The sequence below is a fragment of the Thunnus maccoyii genome, chromosome 14 (assembly GCF_910596095.1).
Source record: "Thunnus maccoyii chromosome 14, fThuMac1.1, whole genome shotgun sequence".
In the NCBI taxonomy this organism is placed as follows: domain Eukaryota; kingdom Metazoa; phylum Chordata; class Actinopteri; order Scombriformes; family Scombridae; genus Thunnus; species Thunnus maccoyii.
In genome coordinates this window covers 20,571,022-20,589,356 of record NC_056546.1, presented here as the reverse complement: position 1 = coordinate 20,589,356, position 18,335 = coordinate 20,571,022, and the positions used below count along the sequence as shown (strand labels likewise).

Sequence of the window (18,335 nt, the reverse complement as noted above, 5' to 3'; positions counted from 1 at the left end):
CCAGTCCACTGATTTCTTGTTAAAAGAAATATACACTTAATGCACAGTTTGGCTGCTGTCCTAAACATAGTGATCGTAAATGTAACTGAGGCCGTGACTGTGGTTTTCAGACTTGCTGAAGCTGAGATGTGGTAAATACAGAGAAACTACTTACTTAGCTGTTCCCCTGGACTAACAACAGTGAGTAGCTATGCCCTTCTCATTAGTAGGGAGTGAGAGAGTGAGTAATAAAAAGAGAGAAAAATTAGAAAGAGACATAGGAAAAAAAAAAAGAAAAAGTATAAAGTAGAGGGAGGGAGTAGGTAGTGACTACAAAGTGCAGTTTTTCATTCAGGTGCACACATGCTGCTCGGCACACACCCCATACCTGCCAGAAGTCCTGCAGAGAGGGAGGGGCAGAAAAAGAAGGAGATGAGAGGGAGGGAGGAGGACGAGGAGGAGGGGTGGGGAGTTTATGGGTGGAGAATGGGGGGGGGTCAGTAGGAGGAATGGTTGGGGGAGGAGACAAAGAAAAAGTGGGGATTTTGGGAGGATGATGGTTATTCACGAGGAAGGGTAGAGAGAGAGAAAATGGAGGGATTACTTGTTATGTGAATGAGAGAGAATGGTTGATAAGAGCACGAGAGTATAATCAACAGTTAACAATTGCAACATCAGGTCACATCAATTTACGATCATGGCAGCTGAAAGCACGCCCACATTATACAAGGTAAGAGAAGAAAAACACAGATGAACGAATTAACAGCAGAGAAAGGTGAGACACAATTGGTCGAACAAACACAAGCAATCCCATTTAAAGACTTCTAAAATAACTGTGTGCCCGGGACAGGAAAATAAAAATAAAACAAACAGGATGAGTCAATATGAACAACAATTGTTAAACAACCACACAGGGCATCTTATGTTTGCCTTTACAGACTGAACCTGGAACAAATTAGTGTCAGCAGGAGAGGGCGTGGAGGAGGGGGAGGGGGGTAGTGAGAGGTTCATGACACAAACATTTTTACATGTTCTCATTTGGCAAAATGGCTCGCATGTGACAAATCTCTTAGCTGGCGTGCCTATTTTTAAATAAAACCATGGGAAGAGAGACACAGAGGTCTTTTAAGAGAGCTCTCATGTTACTCACATACACAATACTATACTCCTCTCTGCCATCGACCTTAACCTTCATCCTACTTTGCCACCCAACCCCCATCTGAAAAGCTCCTCTTGTACTTCACCACACCCTCCATCAACTTCATGATTTACACACACTACAGATATTGCGCCACTACACACTATACTGCCGTGGCCATTTCATCTAGATCTAATTCACTGCAGTGTTTGGTTTCATGTGAGCTAGATTTCATGGCTTCTTGGCAGGAAACAGTAAATGTTTATTCCTCCTCCAACTAGCTAGAGGTGCCCATCAAGCCAATGAGGGGCAGGCAGGCACGTGGCTCTGGGCGAAAAGGGGGGTGAACAGAATCTGTGAGGGTGAGCAGCTCTTGGACCACTCTGGTCATGGCAGGAAAGTATCTGGGGATAACCAAAGCTAAATACAGTATCAGAGAAAACCATGTGTCCAGAGATTTGCCTGGCAAATAAAAGAAACACACGGCTTGGAGATAGGGATGATATTTACATAAGCAGAGAAGGGCCATAAATGTAGAGTGCTACATTGCGATTTTAGTCAGGGGATTGCCGCCTGCCACTGAGTTTCCCTTTTAATTAATATATAGCCAAAGCTATTTGGTTGACATGCCTTTTAAATATGAGTTCCTGCAGTATCTCTTAGTAAAATCATGACTTCCTGAAGGAGCGGACAAGGGAGTAAAGGAGGGAAGTTGTAATTAAGAAATAGGCCTTGTTCTGTCCTTAGCTTCACTGTCATGGTGTAGCTCATCTGACTACTACATGGGGTACAGACTTACTCATCATCATACCAGCCTGGGGGCTGATGGGTTTTGTAATGAGGTTAGAAACTACAATCCTCACACTGATGATTAGCTAACAGTAAATGAATGAACGCGGTGGGCAACTGGGTGTGACAGATGCTTCCTGGGATCAGTGAGAGAACAGCAATGGTCACAAATCAATATCAAGGAAAGCAGTAATGAAAATAATGATGTTTATGATATATATTGATGGCTTCTATCCTTATATCCTTTCAGTCAATCTGTGGCTATAGGGGACTAGCCCGTCCAAGGTTCACCTGCTGTTACTGTGTTTAAATAGGTCATTATGCAGTGGGCAGGTCCACTTTGTACATGTCCACTTTAATGATTAAGCATGGAGCTGCTAGGCTTTCCTGATCTAACTGCATACTTTGTGATTGAAAGCACATATGGTATTCTTGCTTAGGTTGACAACGATATTGATCTTCATTACCCTTTAAGCCTATTTCTGAACATGCTGAGAGCTTAAACAATATTTGGAAGAAGGATATTCTGATTCCCTGCTCTAATCTCAATCTGCATATCTAAAATAATGAGTTAACAATAAAAAAAGAAAAGCAGACAGCAAAGCAAGAGCTAAAACAAAGACATACGCAAAGAATAACATGTACAAAAACAACATACTTTCCCACCCTCAATGTTGAGGGTGGGAAGACTTTAACATCATATTCACTGCTGATGTTATTAGTTTCCAGTAAAACATATACCAAATATGGAAGTTCAGTATCTCAGTGCGATATCAGCTTTTGTATATTCTGCCAGATATCCAAAGAAATAAGGAACACCAAAAACAAACAAACAGGGCCTAGAAGTGCAATTTGCATTTTTTTTCTATTAATCTCTGAACGCTTTGCTGACAGAATGCAATGGTGTTTATTTGCTCCACTATCTCTTATCACATGTCATCTTTTATGGTACCATAAGCTCACTGCCCCTGATGAGTGTCTGTTTACTTCCACGACACTAAGTTATCACCTCAATTCATCATTCCAGTTCTATTTACCTGCTTTCTTCAATGCCTGCAATATAAATGAATGGGGCAGTGCTTTTATTTATACTTTATAGAGGGATTTCATTATATTATATAATATTAAACCTATAAGGATTGGGATTCAGCAACAGACACATTTAAAATGAACTAAAACAGAAACTGCATGACATTTGATGAACAATTTTAGTTCATTTACATGGAAGTGTACACACAAAGTTTTCATTGTGTTGATAGGTAAGCCCACTTACAAATTAATCTATCAGTTGGAATGAATTTCTTTTTTCCATTCAGAGATAATAACATCTTTGATTTTTTTCTCCCTCACTTCATGTCATTAACAGTTCCTGCACTACTGCATCGAAATAAAACCAAATTATAATTTCTCCTCTGTGTATGCATATTTTAAAACTCATGAACAGATAAAACCCTTACCGTATTCTGGGGTTATAAAGCCTAATTATCAAACGCTGACATCATTTGCCTAATCTTTTCTGCATGGCAATAGGATCAACATTTAAGAGACTGACAAAATTCTGAAAAGATCATTTTCCAAAAAATAAAAAAGTATACAGTGACTTTAAGGTTTTTGCTGAATGTTAAGTTTTTACTTGGAACTACTTTAGACTGAAGAAATTACCCATACGAAAACTGCTGAGAAAAGTCAGGTCTGTGAGTAACCGGGACATTGTTTCTGGGATGACATGTTATTGTTCAGTTTTCACATTATATTATTTTAGCACTTTAAGGAACACAAACAAAATTCTATTCACCTCCGATGTACTGGGGTAGCGGCAAAGTTTCAGATATCTCAAAACCTCGGCAAATAAAACTGAAATTATCTGCATGGCCAGACAGCACCATGGGTAATTGGGGTAAGTGAGAAAATAAGTTTTTAGTATTAAGGGTGACCTGATCCTTTAAGTCATTATTGACTTTGGCCAGTCTGGGGAATAAACCCCTCTGGTAGACTGGCATGTTGTGCAGTGGGAGGAAAAGTAACCTAGATGAAATATTATTAGAACACAGCTTTCTGGGGACATATAACAATGCACAAGCACTCATGTAATTTACAGCATATTAACAAAATCCAAAAATAGTTACTTAAAATTACATTTATGAACCAGGATTGAAACATTTATATAATTATGAAAAACTGCCTTCATGATTTCTAAGTTGACCTTTTGCCTCTCTACCGCCAAGACGCCAGATTCTTACCTTCCCATCATAGCGTTTCACAATGAACTGATCCAGGCCTAAATCTGAAAAACACACAGACAGAGACAATAAACAGAGACATGCAGATTAGAAAGAGACAAATATAACAAATGAGATGAGAGGCAGGCTAGTTACACAGCGGGGGCATCAAGACATATGCCTTGCATGAAGCAGAACAAATGAATTTACTTGGTATCATTATTGTATCACTGGTAATCGCTGACGTACTAGAGATTAATAATAGTCATTAACAACCCATTTCTATTTTGCCAATTTTTTAAAACGAAAAATCATAACCATTCAGCTTTGATTTTTGTAATCATTGGTCATGACAAAGTTCTCATACAGAGTTTAAGCAGCACAAAGCAAGTTCAACAATAAGAGTTAGTAGCTAAACCTTTATCTATATTTATATACATCGTAGCTTAAAATGAGTAAAGAAATCAATGCCATTATATCATGCTAACAGTGAATAAGGACTCCAGTAAAGTCCATATAAGGATCAGATGAGAATTAGTAGTCTTCACTGTGCACTTGTATTTTGTCCTTCTAGTCTTAGGGATGGTTTATATCTATGTCATGTCTTATAAGAAAGTAAGAAAACAAAAATTCAATTTATTTTGTAGCTGAATATGATTCTACTCCCTGTAAGGATGAAACAAAATTAGATTTTCCTTTCTTATTACTGAAGTAAATTAAATATACTTCAAACATGAGATGTGATTTTTGAGGAAAAACAGAACTATCTTACCCTCAAACATAGGTAATTGAAACTAATAAACCTTGTCGAGGAGATTATTTTCTACGTTTTATGCAAGAAAATGCTTTTCATCTGTTGAACGATGAAACATGCAGTGAAAAGAGAAAAAAAAAACACAGCACACAGAAAGACTAGTAGCACGCTGACTTGTTAAATCAGTGTTAAATAAGATTGACTTTGAGGGCGATGGTAGGAATATAATCTCATTGAACTGAACACTAATAAAGTGTTTGTTTGATGTTGGCTTTCATCAGCATTACAGAAATCACCACCTTATCACACCAGAGGCCTCTGTCAACAGCCTACCACCTTCTTCAGTTTTGCTTTAACACAAGACAAGTAAATATATGCAGCATTTTATTAATCCTGCATTCCCCTCCAATTTAAAAATCAGATCTTTTAACCAGGAAACAAACTGACTAGGGAGCAGCATGGCCTATTGTGTCCCGGCGTCAATAATCCTTAACCTCAGGTCAGTTATCATTGTCGATAATGGAGACGCTTGCTGGATTTCCGATCTGAAGTCTGGATGTCTAGATGGAATAACAGGCCAACAGGGCCTGTCGCATTTTACAGACATAATCTATTTTTGCCCAGATATAGAGGACACAAATGGTCTATCCTTTGCAGTCATCATTATCCCATATCCAATTTGTGTTGGTCAGTTCTTTACCGCACATTGAAGCATCCTTTGCCAAACTGTAACACCAGTAGATATTATGTAACCATATGATATTTACCAGGTGTTTGCACACAGGTAGTCATCAATCACTGATAAATATAAAACCATGACCAATGAAAACGATATTGCAAGGTGTGAACAATGGAAACCAGGCAAAAAAGGCCACTGCTCTTGTTAGCGTCTTGACTATGATGTAAATCACAAAGCATTGCAGGGAATTAGAAGGGGCGTGGATATACTTACCAGATTTATACATCACTTGCAAGTCATCCATCACATGGTTAAGTAAAAGTCAAGAACTGTAAGGTATTCCCACTGGCATTCCCTGTTGTTTTTACACTTTTGGCAGTCACAGTCATTCACATTTTTGACTTAACAATTTGATTAGGGCCACCTGAAAGCAACATTAGCATTGGTCTGCATGTGGGAAGACTGTCTGATTTGGGATGCAGGTTTAGCCCGGCCTTCAGGTCCTCTGAAGGACCCTCCTTTGTGCACCATGTCCTGATGATTCAGCCTCTGAACTAGGACACAGTTGTTCTATTGGTTTTAGTATTGTCAGACTCTGTCCAAACAGACAATTTGGATAAACAATAAAATGGGGCAAAAACTGTCTAATTATCATCAGGTCCATGGGTTATTCTCCATTTAAAATGCACAAAAATTTCTGAGCATTAAATCAACAAAAGCAGAGTAATTTATCATAATTTATCAATTTATCAGCAACTGAGGATTTATCATTATTATTAATATTGGCCATGGAGTCATGGTTAACCTCATTGGGCCTGGAAGTTTGGAGAAGAGAATGACATGGCTGCCAATGAAATAAACTCGAGTTTCTCTTTATTTTTTCATCTGCTTTCCTAAATCTTCTCTTATCCAACAGAGCTCAGTTCATCGTTAATTTAATTCCAGTTTGGATGGGCTAAAGAGAGGATAAAGAAGGGAAGAGCTGAGGGAATCAGGAGGTGGAGAGGAGATGTGCTGGGTCTAAGAATGGAAGACCAATGGGGGCCAAGCTAGGCCAATTCTTGAGCATGTTGAAGAGATGGAAGCGCTGCGGTGAGCAGGAATGGCAATGCAGACATGACAGGCCCAGCTAAGTCTTTCTTAAGTGCTAACTGCAGGTTTGCCTCCTTCACTGTGGATGAATGCTCAGGATGTAATAGTGCTCACACTGTGAGCATTCAACCGCAGGTCTGTTATGGAAACTAATATACTCCCATACGAAAAAATGTCACACAAAACTAAATGAATTTTGGTGCACTGGAATAACCTGATAATGACAGATAAAAGGCAAGAGTGGTGCTGAAACGTGTCTATGCCAAGTTTTAAGCTCTCTGACTTCCCAACCCTCCCATGGCTGAGGATCAAATATCTGTCACTGGCTCCACATGTGACGCCTGAGATCTGCTCTGGTCTGAACCCGTTAATTGATACACCAACTGCTGTGCCTGATTCCCTCACCTCAGCATGATCGGACAGCCCTGTTACACCCCCTTGGAGCACAGGGGGAGCTGTGTTGGGTAAGGCTCTGTCGGTGGAGTGATATGATCTCAGCACTGGTAAATGGGAACATCACACCCTGAATAGTGATGACCATAAACTATCTGTATGCATGTACTACAACACATGCAAGGTCGACAAGGTGTATTTAGGGCCAAAGTCCTGTATGAGCGGCAGAAACAGCCACTATGTTTACTGTTCTGTCTACAGAGCTAGACTCAAGGCATAAAGAAAAAAAGGGGTGGAAATCAGAGAAAAGAATAGAAGCACCCCAATGGGTGAAATAGGGAAGAAGTCACTGCCGAAGACTAAGCACAGATGGGGGAAAGGGAGGAGACTCACTCTCCGGTTGCTTCTCGTTAGGAGTGATGGAGCGTATGAAGTCCTGGGGCGTCATGTAAACCTCAGCATCTCCATGCTCACCAATCACCTTCAGCGTGGCAAAGTAGCGGAAAATCTTGTCTGGAGTTGAGTAGGCCCTTATCCTGTTCTCATACTCCATCACCTGCCAACCAGACAGGAAGTGCAATTAATGACACAATTTCACATATTAGGAATTAGCACCACTCTCATACACCTAAACATCAACAGGATCAAACAACTGGCAATATTCTAATCCTATGTGAAGCAAGGGAAATCATTTCAGGGAGAGTGAAAAGAGTGCAAATAGGGGGAGGAGAGGCGACCAGAATAAAGAAGGAGGTAGCAGCAGGAAAACAAGATGTCAGTCCCGGTAGCAAGGGATATTAACCTCCCAGTCGCTGAGTCAACTTCTACTTAATCAAAACAGGAGAGAAAGTGTTTTCAAGATCAGTGTGACTGACAGGAAGGGAGACTGCAGTACTATCACAGATAAGAACGATAAGCTAAGAGCATGGTGTCACTGACAAACTGTGATTCAACATTTTGGGAAATACAGAAATATATATATATTTAGCTCTGCCACACACATTAGCACACAGCAGTGTTTGTTTTGACACTCTTTTCTGCAGAATATTTCAAACAGATGCAGCATGGCAGAGAAAATGACAGAGCTGTGTCGTTTTGGGACTCAGGCTGTTTACTTTATGTGACACTGAGCGATTGCGTGCGCTACACAAACTTCCCATGGAAAAGGTAACACACGATGTACAGCTTCAACTTTCTGAGGTTGTTATCCCCTCCAATTTGATAACAGATGGTGATACAAAGACTTTGCTCTAACTAGATTCTCTTCTTGAGTCTGAAACTATGATTACGTGCCTCTGTGTTGGTTCCTCTTCTTTAGCAGACCTTACTGGTCTTAAGGGAAATCACCAGGAACGTGTCTCCACAAGAGGCAACCATCATTGTATGGATGAGAGGTTACGGGACAGTCGTACAGAAAAGCCAGAGAAGCTGACTGATGGAAAGCCAGGGCTACGCTGTCATCTCACTCTGGCTCTCATCTCCTTAGATTTACAGGCTACTGATCTAAGCATCACCCACACTGATGGAGAATCAAGCCTGTTCTTTTGAGCTTTCAGCCATTTGTGCTCTCATTACAAATACTCCACACACACACACACACACACACACAGAGCCAGAAGGGTGAAATCCAAGTCACATCAGTTATTTATAATTTTTTACCACACACTTTTCAAAGCTTGTGCTACATCTGAGACATCTGAGTGGTAAATCAGTTTAAAAGGAAGAAAGTGAAAGCAGTGAATTTTAAACACACATTAGAGTGAATATTCCCTCTTGCTGCACAATTTTGCATTTGAGTAGATGTTATTCAGGAAGTTCTTTCCACGTTTCAGAAAAAATAAAGACAAAAACACATGGAAGGATCTAGGAACTCAAAATACATTTTCTAAAGACAAATAACAATCAATGTTTTAGTTGTACCCACCACACATGCTGTACAACTCACATCAAAATTGGACCATTTCAAGGACAGCCTCTGAAGCATTGATGCACTGCACATACGTACAGAATTTACTTCAGACAGTGAGCTTTAGCAAAGCCAGATACTTTATTTGACATCGTGAGCGAGCTGGCACAAACAACCTATTTTTACCAACACACTAGTGAATCCTGTGGTGCTGTGATTCACTAAAGCAGTTTGCTCCCCTGACATCTATATGCTTTCAACAGACAACGGCTGCTGCAAGAGTGATTGCACAATCTTCACATCCTTACCCATAAGTCAGATGTACCATTTCATCACATTGTGTTTGAAAATAATGGCATCTATTGTTTAAAGCGCTTCCTCTTTCCTTCTCGCTGGTCCTCCAACAATAATATGCAGAGCTAACTGAACTGTGTTTAATTGGCATCGTACCAAAGACCCTTTCTGCTTGTCCTTTGTCATCCGCTGCCTAATTAACAGCAATAAAGTCTTACGCGTGGTACACTTCTGTTGTTCATGACAGCAGAAATGCATGCTGATTACCTTTGTGTCTCTCCATAAAATATTCTGTCAAAATATACTGGCGTTTGCATATTGAACATTGATTGGGAGGGCTTTCAAAACACCATTCTCGAGGTGAATTAAACAGGAGACTGACTAAATGGCCGAATGTTTATTATTTATTGATTACCTTGCGGTCACGGAATCCAGAGCGTGGCTTCTTTTTTTTCCCCTCACCACCTTCATCCTTTCCTTCTTCATCTCCACTGCTGGCCTCCACCGATTTCTCTGACTCCGTTTCCGAGTCTGTATCCCTGACGAAATCAGCTTCCTCTCTGTTTGGTTGCTCAAAGTGTCCAACGGAAGGCCCTGCATCTGCATACGCTCTAGTTTTCAACAACAACAACAACAACAGCAAAAAGAAAAAAAAAACAGATTAGAAACTGGTAAACACCTTGGGGACATTCCCATGTACTCTGTCAATAAGATTAAGCAATATTTCTTTGTTTTTTGCTCTAGTACAAAGTGGAGCCGGGATGGTATGTCATTGAGCTAGGTATGTGCTGTAGCTATGATGCTTAACAGAGTTCAAATTGAGAGAGGGAATAAGAGAGATAATGTGCTGCATTGTGATTTGCTTGTCTGTGCAATGTGGAGAGGTCTACCAATGCAAACTCCCACTTGGCCATTTTTCTGACTAAATTGAAAATTGGAATAATAATAATAAATAGCTGGGTCTGTCTGGGGCAGACTGAATAATTCAGTTTAATGAGACACAAGTAGAATGAAGCCTGGGGTGAGGGCCTGGAACAGTCTCTTCCCATCAGTCTCCAATGCCCTGAGGCACCATCCATCACTCTGCCTCCTGCAGCACAGTCATTCTGTCCCTATAGAGCCCTCACGTCAACACCCTCTATACAGCTTTGACTTAACCAAACACAGGCCCCCTTAGTAATGGATAGCCATAAAGACATTGTGACACACTTTGGGTGGTGCCTTGGAATGTCAACAGAAATATGGGTAAGCCACTTCATGGGGTGGTTTCCCCAACAGTTGTATAATGTGAGGGAATTGAATTTGGCATGAGCTCAGGAGTCAACTGCTATCTAATACTGCACCGTAAGCAAATGCTTGTTTACTCAATATGGATCAAGGTCTGTTCGTTTTAATGGGAGCAGATAAAGAGAAGAGCAATTGTCTAAAGAAAGACACAAGACAACACACTTCAAAGCATGGTGCATCACTCAAGACAAACATATGTGATGGCAGAATAGCTGAAGTCCATTATTATTTTCTGGATAGCACAAAGAAGCACACAGATGTATTAATGGGCCTATTTCTACCTTGTCCAGAGCAGTCCAGCACTAGCAGACACACCAGTTACCCCAGCCAGGGCTGCCAGCATTAGTCTCCTCCGGCCTGACCCTCGCACCGCCCCACTGTGGTAGCGCCGGGACAGCTGCGCCAGACCCACTGAAGCTGCGGACAATGCCCGCAAGCGGAACATCCTGCAGAGAGAAAAGAGTAAAGGTGAGGTGAAACAGAGAAGGCTGACACTTGCGCTACCATTTTGCTTTGGGGCATTTTATTTATGTTATATGATGGCAGAAAAACAAGACTAAATCAAAACCTTGTATATGACTGGACTGTGAATGAAATAGGGATGTAACGGTACACAAAATTCACGGTTTGGTAGGTGCCTCGGTTTTGGGGTCACGGTTCGGTACGATTTCAGTACAGTTGAAAAATGTAAACATCCGACTATGGTTCACTGGCTGCAACTATTACTGAAACAGTATAGTTGTGCTGCAGTGGAAACTATTACTGAAACAGTTAATTGGAAAACAATGGAAAATGAAAACAACCCTTCTGTTCCCTGCATGAGTCAGGACACCTGCTGACAGCTGTTTCATGCTGATTTATGGTCTAACTGTATATAAAGTAACTTGCTGAAACTAGCTCCACCTCCAGCAGCTATAACAGTAAAATGTTGCTTACACACTGATACTTCAGTATTAATAATCTAATGATGTCATATATAATAATATATATGGAATAATTTAAAGCTGTGTTAAAAGTCCATTCAACTGAGGAACTGCAACTTCCTTATTTGAGCTGGATTCTCTTCCTCATGTGTTTGATTTTTGTATTCCCTATCTGTTGTGTTTTATTTCTACTTGAACTGTAACTGGTGTGCTGGCTTGGCCGGGTCTCCCTCAGAAAGAGATGTCAATCTGAAGGGAATTCCTGATTAAATTAAGGTTTAATAAAAAAAATATCAGTCAAATCACTATTTTTACTTTCATACTTTTTAACTACATTTTTCTGCCTCAGAACTGGTTCTTAGGACGTGCTGTCTGACGTCAGAAAACAAATGTTTTAATCGTTGGGCTGAACAGCTTCACTCAAAGGCAAGTGAGTGAAAAGCCAACCATCACAGAGAAGGGAGGGGGACGGGAGGACGCAATATCATTTCACTATGGACATAACAGAGTATATTTTAACATCGGTGCTGCACTCAGTCAGTGTTACGGGTCTCTCGTTTATCAGTCTAATGGCAGCGACACTACAGGGTAACCAGACTACCTTGGCTAAGTCGGCTAGCATACACCCATGAGCATGCTCCAGCTAAGTTGTGTGCTGCCTAAACCTTCCAGGTGGAACTCGTGCTCTAGAATTATTGTTCCGCACATCGGAGTAAGTGGATTATTAAACTATTTTGACGTATGACTTCATGCACAGAACCGTAACGTCCGCACCATGATGCATACGACACATTCTGGTACACCCTAATATGAAGCGCTAGAGGACTTTAAATTTGAAACAGATACAGGAAATGGCGGCATTTTGCTGAACAATGGTGTAACTTCATCACTCAGCTACTCAGTCACGGACAATTGCAGTTATCGAGCTGGCCCCGCTGTTGCGGTCCAGCCAAAAAATGTGGCAGTTTCTGCTTCTCTGACATCCAAAAGGATAAAACTGCTTCATACTTTGCAACATTATCTCATCTAAATGTCACACAGAAGCTCAAGTTGACCCACAGCAACCACTGCGTTATTAAAGCACAATCCTTCTCCAGTCATAAGCCATGGAAGTCTTAGGTATGGATTTGGAGAATTTGTCAAAAAAGAAAAACTAATTAATACCCATCTCAAGGGGCAAAGCTTAGAACAAAAGGATTGAACTCTTGGGATCTGTCTTCCTACTGCACTGCGGTCAATGCATAAATGTCCTGGAACCCTCACACACCTCAATTAATAAACAACAGAAAGACCAAAGCAAGGATAAAACTAATTGCCAGCAATAAAGCTAAGCTCCAGAACTTCATTTTGGACTAGACTGTTTCTTAATTCATCACTGTCACGGAAAGATGATTAACAATTAAGCGAGGGGCTACTGGTGTGTATCTGTAGCTCCCGGGTGTGCATTTTTGAAAAGTATGGGACAGAGGAGTTCACCTCACTGAAGGGGGCCTGAAGCTGCCACCTGTCGATATGCTATTAACAATTCAGACAATGGTTGTCAAACTGATTCAGCTGAAAGAAAAGAAAAAGACATGGAATATGCTAAATGGAGTGTTCAGCAGCCCATGACAATGGGGACTGATGGGGTACAGGCTTGCATGTACACCATTTCTGTGAAACTGGAGACAGACTGATGCTGAAAGACTGTTACTACAGCCAGCTGCAACAAGACGACACATCTATGCATTGCAACAGAACAACCAAAAAGAAGGTTTGTTGAGACAGGCAGTTTTGTAATTTGGTACACGAAACACGAAAATCTAAAACTATAAGTTCTGAAGTTCTGACCTGGGAGGATTTCTTGATGCCTGTATGAGATCTTTTTAAAATGTTAACATCTACCAGCAACTGATAGATACATGTTCAAGTTCACCAGCCACTCAATGGTAATCACTATTTTGTGTCTGAAATCTACTGGCCACTTTCATATTTTACCAGCATTTGGCTGGTGACTGATGCTAATTTTCCAACCTGATTGTGACACTAGTATGTAGAAACATATGCCAGATAAGCATAAATAATAAACATGAGGCAGAGGGACAAATACAAAATTGTTTTTCTTGAACTAGCGGTCTTCAGCTAAGCAGCCAGCTGAGGACCACCAGTTTAGGCTTGTGTAATTAATGTCCGCCTGGGCTTTTCAAATATGTCTACAGAATTGAAATTAATCACTATCAAAGTTACTCAGGATCTGTGAAATCCCCAGCTGGGAACTTGGAGCTTGTATAGTAAATAGATTTTTACAGCTGAGACACAACAATGTGGTCTTTCATCTCATCGACCAGTCTGAATTTTTCGGTCAGGAGAGGGACACTGGGAATGTAAAATCTATCTTCGATGAAGCAGTCAGCTACAAACTGCCATCTGTACTCATCATCTTCATACAGTAGAGTTGAAGACGACCATGTCATTACAAGGTTGTGTAAGTATGGTAACACCTGTTGATTCTATCTTGATTCTACCATCCTGTCTTTTTTTCCAGGTTATAGAAACAAATATTGCCAACTTAAAGACACTACAATTAAACAGCCATGCCATCTTCTCTTCATCAGTGCTTAATATGCAAGTAAAACAACCTTTACAAAACATATTGATATACTGTCATTGACAAGCATTATGTAATCGTGTCCATTTTGGTATGTTTGGTAAAAGCCTTCTAAAGGTGCTGCTGAAAAATCTGCCCTTAAAACCCAGTTATTAACCAGTTACATGTGTCCACCTTGCCCTGGCTTGGTTTTACATCACTAAAGCAAAGTGCAAGTGTCACTGCTAGCACTTAAAATATTATTACAGCAGATAATGTAATGCAAACTTGTAGTTGTCAGGGAATCCAGATAATAGTTCTTTCATTTATTGTTATCACAGTAAATCTGTCAAAGGATCAGTGTGTAGAATTTAGTGGCATCTAGCGGAACAGACTTGGCAGAAATTGAATATAATATTCATAAGTATGTTTTCATTAGTGTATAATCGCCTGAAAATAAGAATCGTGTTTTCGTTACCTTAAAATGAGCCCTTTATATCTACATAGGGAGCGAGTCCCCCTCCACGGAGCCCACTATGTTGCACCGCCATGTTTCTACAGTAGCCCAGAACAGACAAACCAAACACTGGCTCTAGAGAGGGTCTTTCGTGTTTTTCATGAGTCTGGTGGTCATCGTAGGTTCTCTTACAGGTTTGGAGGGGGCAGGTAAGGGGAGGGGTATTGCAGTGTGCAACCTCATGGCTAGATGCCACTAAATCTTACACACTGGTCCTTTAAATTATTGTTTGAAATGTATCAGATTGCCCAGCCTTAGAAACATGTACATACATCATACCCTAGTCAGGGAGGACTATATTTTAAATCTAATGCTCTTCTCTTACTGATAGGATAAAAAACAGAATATGGTTTTGCATATAAATGTCTCAGGCTGTATCCTTTTACAGTGACCTTAGTATTTAACAAAAGCCATTTCCTTTATTTTAAAAGTCCAGCCACTCCCATAGCACAATCCCAAATCACCTGGTGACAAAGACATCTTGGGACTTGGAAGTGACCTGGGACATGGTAAATCAATATTTCTCTTCATCATCAACAGTCTCCCCCACCGGACAATGAGATGTTGAGTTGCCCACAAGAGAAACATAAGTATCTATGCCATGTGAACACTACTTGGTACTTGGATGTTTCCATCTTAAAAAACATAAACAAAAACAGAAAGGGGCAGTGTTACCTCCTAAAAATGGCACTAAAAAATATGTTTTATGCCCTCAGTTCAAGTGATGTGTTCCTCTCATATAATAGTAAACTTAACAGCTCTGAGATGCTTAACTTTCAACTTCCTCTGTTGCTCAGGGATGTTTTCTGCCTTCAAGCAGTAAATATAATCAGAGAAATGAGTGTTACCATGCCCAGAGCACAGACCAAGGAAAGTGTCTCATGAAAACAACAGTGACATATGACATCTTCTCACATATTTATTCACCAATTAAAGGTGACATAAGTATTTGATCACAATTTTGAATTGTAAACTGAAAGTTTATTAGTATTAAACCAAATACGCTGGGCTGACACTCAAGGGTTGGGTCACTTCAACAATTCAATGACTCAGAACATAGTACGCTATTCTTCACTGCCCTACAGGAACATCAGGTCTATAAACAGAAATGTAAGGACTGTATATTGCAGGTGCATCTATTTAAAAGGGGGGGTTAGGCTGGTACACCCATTTAACTGAGGTGACACAGACTGATATACTAGCATTATCATTGTGAAATGAGCTCACACACTTTATTTTTTGTTTAGACCCCACAGTTTCCCGAAAACTGGGATCCAAAGACACTCAAGGGCCCACAAACAAAATCAGCTTACTCTCAGGTCTAGCAGAAGTTAGCACAATAACAGCCTGTTTGAAAAGGATCATACGTTTTAGTTTCCAAATTGACAACTAGGCGTATATATTTAACTACCCAACAACATTAACAAGAATCTGATCAGATGAGGATCAAATGAACAAACTCCTGAATGTATGGGATGCGGCTGATGGTGTGATATGAAGACCCCATCAGTGAGTTAGGGTCTGTTGACATTCACAGTTTTTAGAAATCGTTAAGACTGCACACTGCAGACTGACAGTTAGCCAATTAGCAAACGTAACGTTACAGCACGGATGTCAAAACATGTTTTTTAATCATTGTTATGGTTTTATTTGACTTGTCAAAATCGCTGAGCGGACCCCAGAGACCCAAAAGTTGTTCCCGTGGTGCACAAGAACCCCAATGTTTTGTTTTTAGCCGCAAGTTAACATTGTTGCCAACAGCCTGATGTAATACAGCGGTTAGCTATCCGCTAACCTACCCAGTAATATATGTTTTTAGTTCAACGTCAACCCTTATTTTGTATCACTTGTTTCAGTGTTGACATGCCTAGCTATCGAGTAGATTACGCTAATTGTCTCGTAGGGCAGCTAACGCTAGCTAGCGAGCTAAATATCCGCCGTTAGCTCAGCGAGCTGCTATTTCAATCGTTACACACTGCTAGTTAGAAAGCTGTCTTAGCCAAGAAGTGATACGGTTACTCACACTAGTGACAACACGAACACCAGTCAGTCCAAAATGATAATGTCTTCGGCGTCTCAGAGTACGTCTTTGACTCCTGTGTCTACAGAGATGGAGAGCAGCGCAGGAAGCAGTTCCGTGTTCACCAACAACCGTGCAGACAACGGGGTGGGGCAACCTCTCCGCACCCCGCCCCCCATGTTGCTGAAATGCCCCCCCCCCCTCCCATTACTGGAGGGAATTCAGCCGCTTTGTAAGTAACACAGCATCAAATGTCATTTTATGGTGTTTAGCTACGTGGCATGGTGTTAAGAGTTTACTCTTATTCAACACAGTATATCATCAAATTAGACATGAAGTTAATTAGGCTGGTAAAGCTAGGGTAACATTACAGTAAATTGCAATCAATATTTCAACTAGAAATACTGCCTCGCTGTTGTATGCCTCCGCCAAAAAGTTGCAGTTTACATCCATGTCTGTCCAGACTCATATAATGTTTGTAGTGAAGACTTTGAAGGAATTTAATAAAAGGTATTAGGTGTATTTCTTGGTTATCACTATATTGACATGTATGATTCCAGTCAATAATTTCCGGTGAGAAACATGCTGTCTTCACTTGGAGACTGGGAAACTTTTTCATAATCAGCTTGTGAATTCTTGAGTTATGGCCAAAAACGTGTTTTGTGAGGTCACACTGACCTTGACCTTTGACCTTTGACCACCAAAATCTAATCAATTCATCCTTGAGTCCAAGTGGACGTTTGTGCCAAATTTGAAGAAATTCCCTCTAGGCACTCCTGAGATATCATGTCCCAGAGAGTAGGACAGATGGATGGACAACCCGAAAACATAATGCCTCTGGCCATGGCCTCGCTGGCAGGGAGGCATAAAAGGCGTTTTTTTCAATATTGAAAAGATGGCAATTGTTCCCTACAAGTACAATCATCTAAATCACCCAATCAGGGACTACAAATGAAGCAAGAATGAAAAGGTGAACAAAGTGATGCACAAACAAACTGCAAGACAATAAATAACATAAAGGACTAAAGCTGCTTTCACCCATATCTTGTTATTAAAGGCCACAGCATTTGTATAGTATTTTTTCATGTCTGATATTTTTTTACACAATGATAATTATGATTCGAAACTGTTTCCACATTATTATATTTATTAGTTTTTATTCATTTCAATAACAGAACTGAATTGAAGTGGGAGATAGAGAGGCTCTGCTGTCAGTCAAGCATGCCTTGACAGAGCTGCGGCATAAAAATGTATAAGAGCTAAATTACTTGCCTCTTTGCAGTATGCCAGTTATAATTGTTGCCTTGAATACATATTTGCTGGACTGTGAATCCAAAATGTGAAAGGAAAATATGGGGAGCTGCTGAGCCGAGTGGGGACGTGTCATAGATGACTGCGGGTTGCAGGGACTTGTCACATCCAATGAAAGAGCAGCTCAAATTTCTGCTTGATGTGACCTATATCAATGTTAATGAGGTTATGAATGAAATAAAGAGTGATAGAATACAACTGCTTGCTCCTTTAAGAAATGCCAGGGATGACTGAGTAGTTTATCCCAACCTCTAGACACCAACAAAGTGTAATCAATCAGGTTTGTGTTTCTCATACCACCATTATTATATTTCTGTGTTCATACTCATATTGTATTTAATATCACTAAACTCAAAAAGCTATATAACAAATTGCTCTGTCTAAATGGCAAAAGCTTTTCAGATAGATCTCTGGCCCTAATGCATTTTAATTAATTGGCAAGAAAGATTTTTAAAGTGCTCAGTTAGC

At 40.3% G+C, this 18,335-nt stretch overlaps 1 protein-coding gene across 3 annotated transcripts in view; it reads right to left on the bottom strand.

The window, feature by feature from the left end:
* micu1 (mitochondrial calcium uptake 1) overlaps positions 1–16,709 on the bottom strand; it is a 32,583-nt gene extending 15,874 nt beyond the window's left edge. Inside the window, exons 1-6 of one of the 3 annotated variants that reach the window (XM_042433740.1) lie at positions 16,560–16,709; positions 10,812–10,976; positions 9,659–9,854; positions 7,437–7,599; positions 4,147–4,190; positions 368–379 (exon numbers count right to left, since the gene is read on the bottom strand). In XM_042433740.1, the coding sequence (XP_042289674.1) occupies positions 368–379; positions 4,147–4,190; positions 7,437–7,599; positions 9,659–9,854; positions 10,812–10,975 (579 nt within the window). In that variant the 5' untranslated portion in view covers position 10,976; positions 16,560–16,709. The remainder of the gene's footprint in view (positions 1–367; positions 380–4,146; positions 4,191–7,436; positions 7,600–9,658; positions 9,855–10,811; positions 10,977–16,559) is intronic. The other 2 variants (XM_042433741.1, XM_042433742.1) reach the window with 2 other exon arrangements.
* Between the last annotated feature and the right edge of the window lie 1,626 nt (positions 16,710–18,335).